This window comes from Oratosquilla oratoria, unplaced genomic scaffold, assembly GCF_046742065.1.
Source record: "Oratosquilla oratoria isolate Oo_2021 unplaced genomic scaffold, ASM4674206v1 SCAFFOLD126, whole genome shotgun sequence".
Taxonomy (NCBI): domain Eukaryota; kingdom Metazoa; phylum Arthropoda; class Malacostraca; order Stomatopoda; family Squillidae; genus Oratosquilla; species Oratosquilla oratoria.
This window is the reverse complement of record NW_027467482.1, coordinates 260,001-265,891: the sequence shown is the minus strand read 5'-3', so window position 1 is coordinate 265,891 and position 5,891 is coordinate 260,001. Positions and strand designations below refer to the sequence as shown.

General features: G+C 41.0%; 1 protein-coding gene across 1 annotated transcript; it reads left to right on the top strand.

Moving 5' to 3' along the window:
• The first annotated feature begins 3,028 nt into the window (after positions 1 to 3,028).
• LOC143022608 (uncharacterized) lies at positions 3,029 to 5,048 on the top strand. The gene is made up of 3 exons (XM_076180904.1): positions 3,029 to 3,094; positions 3,895 to 3,959; positions 4,241 to 5,048. The coding sequence occupies exons 1-3, from the start codon at positions 3,083 to 3,085 to the stop codon at positions 4,869 to 4,871; spliced, it is 708 nt and encodes a 235-aa protein (XP_076037019.1). The 5' UTR covers positions 3,029 to 3,082; the 3' UTR covers positions 4,872 to 5,048.
• Positions 5,049 to 5,891: the final 843 nt, after the last annotated feature.

The window sequence follows — 5,891 nt, the reverse complement described above, 5'->3', positions numbered from 1 at the left end:
ATAAAAAGCCTGCTGGATAATATAATTTTTTGAAAATATTAAAAATGCAATTAATTTCCTCCTGGAGAAATTCCTCACTACATATCCTAAATGCTCTCAGGAAAAAGCCTATAACGATTCCACTTTTTATTTTGTTGTGGTGTGCGGAGAAGAAATGCACGATGTCGTTTTTGTTTGTGCATTTTCTGTGGACTGAAAATGCTGTCTTGTTACCACGTCTCCATACTACTGTGTCTAGAAAGGTCAGATGGTTATCTTTCTCACGTTCCATTGTGAATTGGATGTCACGTACTATCTTGTTTAACTCTTGTAACTTAACATCCAAATCAGTATCTGCGGGTGCGACGACGAGTACATCATCCACATACCGCATCCAGGTGGAGTCTTGGCCCATTATTCCTATGAAATTGTCTTTCTCTAGTACCTCCATGTACAGAGAGGCTAACACGGCACTGAGAGGACTTCCCATAGCAAGCCCACGACACTGAATATATTCTTCGTTGTTGAAGATTAGAGGACCAAATTTTATACAAAGGGAAATTAGTTTTAAATAATCCTTCTTACCTACAGGCAAATCCTCGTCTTTTACGTCCTTGACTACCTCCTCAGCAGCTTTTAATGCCCCGTCAATAGAAACATTCGTAAAAAGGCTGGTTATATCATACGAAACCATGGTCTTATCTGATAGATCTACGTCCTTCAACCTGTCGATCAGGTCACTTGAGTTTTTAAGGTGGGCTTTGCTCAATGATCCTAATCTGGCAGACAAGGGTTTGGCCAAGTATCGGGCCAATTTGTGTGGGGCACTGCGGATCCCGGATATGATAGGCCTCATGGGAATGTTGGGTTTGTGCGTTTTTGGTAGTCCACGCATACTGGGTGGTCCAGGAGTTTCTTCCAGTAACCCCACTAATTTCTTGCCTCTGTTTGATTTCATGAGTATACTCCTAGCTTCTTTCTTGAATTTTTCCCCTTCCCTTGTCGCGTAACCTATGGGTTTCTTAACATATGTTGTAGTGTCGCTTAGGAGCTCTAACATTTTATCGTGGTAGTCGACTTTATTCAAGATGACGATTCCTCCCCCCTTATCAGCACTCGTGATAACCAGATTTTCATTATTTCCTAAGTCTTCTAAGGCAACTCTATATCTTCTCGGTAGGGCGTAATTGTTTGATGTCGCTAGCGCATGAAAACATGTAATAATGCCTTGTTTGAAACCTTTTTCTATGTCACTGTCCTCCCATCTGTAGTCTTTAGTCACATAATCCGTAAAACTATTTTTGCTAACACCGATATCAAACTTGTTTGGGTGACTCTTTCGGTAGAACTTGCTCCTCTATGCAGTTTTTCAGGAATCTGTAGCGAAGTGTACAGCTGTCAATTCTCCTACGTGTACGAAACTCCATCCAAACAGATTCCGGCTGCTCACCACCACTCGACATGTTGAGGTGTGAAGACAGAATGAGTGGTAGGGTGGTGAGTTTAAACGCCAAGAATCCGTTGAAGTTTTATTTCTGACGTTTCGTCCAACTAGGACTTCAGCAGGCTTTTTATATAGAAATAAGGAAAAGGCGTTACAAATAAGAAATAGGGGTGTCAAAGGAAAAGAGGCTAATGATGAGAACCGTGGGTATCTGTCCGTTCCCAACTCCAAGTGCTCAAACGTCATGGAACAAAGTCTCACCAAGGCAGGCCTGAAACTGGCATTCAGCACGGGGGTAAAAATTGGCGACGTTGTGAGAAATAAAATTAGAAACAAAATAGAAAACGAAGACAACAGTTTAATTTATAGAATTCCTTGTAAAACCTGCCCCGCTAGTTACTATGGCGAAACTAGCAGAGGAATTCACAAGCGGACAACTGAGCACAAAAATGACATCAAAGCCCACCGGACGTCTAACTCTTTAGTGGTACACATCGACAAATTTGGCCACTTGCCGGATTGGGAAAAAACAGAGGTGCTCCATACTGGACTCGATAGAAAGGAAAGGAGGACAATTGAGGCAGCATACATTACCTCACTCCCATGCAGCAACCATCGGGACGGTTTCGTCAAGCTGGCGAGGATAGCAAGCGGACTAATCATCCATGAGGCAAGACGAAAGAGAGATGGCAGCAGCATTGACCGAGGGGGAACGGGGTGAGCTGTGCGGGTATATAAGTTGTCATTGTTCTATTTGTGTACACTCTGAAGAAGTCCTAGTTGGACGAAACGTCAGAAATAAAACTTCAACGGATTCTTGGCGTTTAAACTCACCACCCTACCACTCATTCTGTCTTCACACACCAACATATATATATATATATATATATATATATTTGTGTCAATTGACAATTGGAATTAAACTCTTCTGCTGGGATTCGAACCCTTGCCTGAGCGGCTTGTCGTTTCGTTTTGAAGGGTCGAGATGGAGTAGTGGCTACGGTCCTTGTCTTGTAAAGACGCAAGCCGCTCAGGCAAGGGTTCGAATCCCAGCCGAAGAGTTCAATATATATATATATATATATATATATATATGTATGTATATATGAATATATATATATATATATACATATATATATATATATATATATTTATAGATATATATATATATATATATATAAGTAGAGAGAGAGACAAAACTAAAAATGAAATGCATAATTCCTTCACCCGAGAACATTGTGTCAAACAGAATCCTGAAGAAGGGGTGGTTTATGAAAAAAATTACTTGAAATGTAATATTACCTCGTGAAATTTATGAATAAAGCCATCCATCTCCCGTTTTTTAGTTTGTATTCACATTAGGAGATATACCGTCTTTATTTTCGCGATGCCAAACGTTATATAAATTCATGACCTTTCGGTAATAATAACCAGATTTTTGCAAATAATCGTGTCTATAATACGAATTAATTACGCTGAAACCTGGGTCGGATATTCAAGAAGAACCGAGGAGAAGAAAAGGTGAGAGAGAATTCAAGGTGAATCCAGTTCACGCGCTCCGCTTAAATAGAGAGAGTCGGTTGCAGTGGACGCCATTCGGGGATTGCTTGTCCGAGCTTAATATACTGTAGCTCCTGTAACCCACAACTTGATCCGAAAATGAATTCTAAGGTAAATTCTCTCTCCATCTAACGTTGTCGTGCACTATTACTTTCAACCAAGAAAATGCATCTGTACGTAAATACCTCAGAACTTGAGCTGTACTTCGCGACCACATGCGAACTGAATATATAGATGGGAATTCTTTGCAGCTAAAGTAGTGAAACACGATCAAACGGAATCCCAATCCTCTTGTATTTCTTTACTATCGCTAAGAGAGTTTCGTAGGCAATGGACAGAGCTTCTATACTTGTGAACGGCATAGCTCCCAAGCGATGGTAAATGAGTAGAGGTGGTAAAGGAGGGTACAGAGCCGAGTTACGATCATTCCGTTTTATCTGGATTTTTCACTATTACTAAGGCGCACTGGGATTTGATCTTGTCTCCTAACTACAGTATAAAAGAGAAAATTGGAAAAGAGCGTATAGGAAAATCTTAAGGAGAGGGTAGAACGGAGGGATAGAAAAAGATAAAGTGATGAGTATTCCTATTTAATTTGAAATTTCAATACCACTGACGTGCATTGGGCTTTGACCTCGTCTCCTATTTTGAAAGAGAGAGCTGGAAAAGAGTGTGTAGACTATGCCGGCGGCTCTAAGAGGGGTTTACCAGTGACGAAGTAACAGTAGCTAGAAGGAGGTATTATTTTTAACTAAGTCATTTCACATATCTTACAAACACAGTGTTATGCATTATATAAAAGTCTGGTGCACATAATATCAAGTTTCATATTTCATAGATAGTGCATTATCTCATGAAATGATATTTCTAATTTCCACGATAATTATTTCTTTTCTTTTACCTAACCGCAGGTGTGCTTTCTTCTTGTGCTTCTATGCTGCTCTGCCTCAATGCTGACCCAAGTTTCTGCCGAAATGTAAGTATCTGATTATGCTTCAACTACCGTATCTATTAGTAATTGCACACACACACACACACACACACACACACACACACACACACACACACACACACACACACACACACACACACACACACACACACACACACACACACACACACACCTACATCCCTTTCCCCTCCCCCACACAAGTAAATATGAATACGGGTAGATAGTCTGATGAACTGATTGAATACTTAACTAACGGGATGATAAATAAGAATTAAATGTGTATATATGTTTTTTTTTCTCTTCAGTGGCGAGACATTTGGAGCACAACTGGGTAGAGATCCTGTCGAAATTGAAACTGGAAGTGAATACCTGAAAAATGATATAATGAAACTCATGGTCAGCGCATCGGAGTTCTCAAGAAATCTATCGCACATCATGTGTGATAAGGAAAATGCAGAAGAACAAATTCCAATCTCCATTGATTACGTTCACGTCTCGATCAAGTCTGATAACAAAAGGACACCCATCGTCAATGTCGGGATCCCTCCCCAGAAATTTTACTTCCCCCTGAAGACTCTGGATTGCCTGCAGGCTCCTGAAGAGCCCCTTGAGAGGCTGTTCGCAGCACCCAGAAGTATTGTTGGAGAACGTCCTGAGTTCGATGAAGTGTTTGCCAACCCGAGGATGATGAGGAACTTCGAGGCTACGTATGACAACCCCAAGACACGGGAAATCGCCCACAGAATAGTTCTTCTCTCGAATGCTGCTTTCAAGTTCGTACGAAGTGTTCCTGGACTCCAGAAGCCGACGTCTGACCAGCCGACATACTCTCTTCAGTTTTCTTCGATCCCTATAACTCTCTTCAGGGGTGCAAAAGCTGTTACATTTGTCGTTCCTCCTTCTAAACTCTCCCTTGTTGACATATTCTCTTTCTAATCTTTGAGTGCTTCCGTGCCAAAGAGCAGTTCTACTGTACATGTAGCGTATTTGCCGTCAGGCGGTTTCATTTGGTTTAACGTCAATTATTTTGATTAACTTCCATTGGCCCACCCCCACTCATTCATGATGCCCTAAAGCTACTTCCTTGAGGTGTACGTTCGCACATGGGTAGCAAAGTGATTAATGTAGATTCTAATGCTGGGATAAATAAACATAACAATACTAACAAAAGACTTGGTTTCGAGAAACCTTATGCTGATTCAGGAGTTAGAGTTACTACCCTTTCCCTTCCAAAGGTGATGATGAATATGAAGGAAATGGAGTTTAAGGCCAAAACCAACATAATGTCCTGGAACCTTATAGGTCACATTACCTCTCTCCTCAGTTGACAAGTGAGTACAGTGGTAAGGTACAATGATAAATCATACCGACAGGAGACATTCTGCTCTCTAACGAGGTCTGGCAAAAAGAATATCTGTTTAGTCTTTGTGAAAGTGCAATTTAAAAATTTAATAAACTGTATCTAATTGCCTTGCTTGGAAGGTTATTTCATTCATGGCAATCTCAATGGTATCATATGTTCAAAGAGCACATCATTCATCTCTCCCATCACAACGTGGCCTGTAGTAAGTTCAAGTACCTGTGAAGTGGCATAATTGCAGACTTGCGCTACACCTCCAGTTTTTATGCCGTTACGTCGTCTCCCGCAACGGCCGCAGAATAATTTTGGCTAACCACCACCAGGCGCATCCGAAGATGTATCTCCAAAACTGTACGAATTATTGTCCTCAAGAGTTCAAATCAAAGGTAAACCTTCTTACTAGGACTAAAGGTGTCTGCTAAAGTTAAATGAACCCAATAAAGTAACTCAATTGAAGTAAACTAATTAACCGTCAATGACTTTTGGTTGTCTCTTCCTTATAAGAAGGGTAGCCTAGACAGGCACCTCCGAGCACCCTACTTCTTACTAGACAAATGGCCCAGAAAAGACCTCGGCAAAGCGCCGGGCTTCGTCAT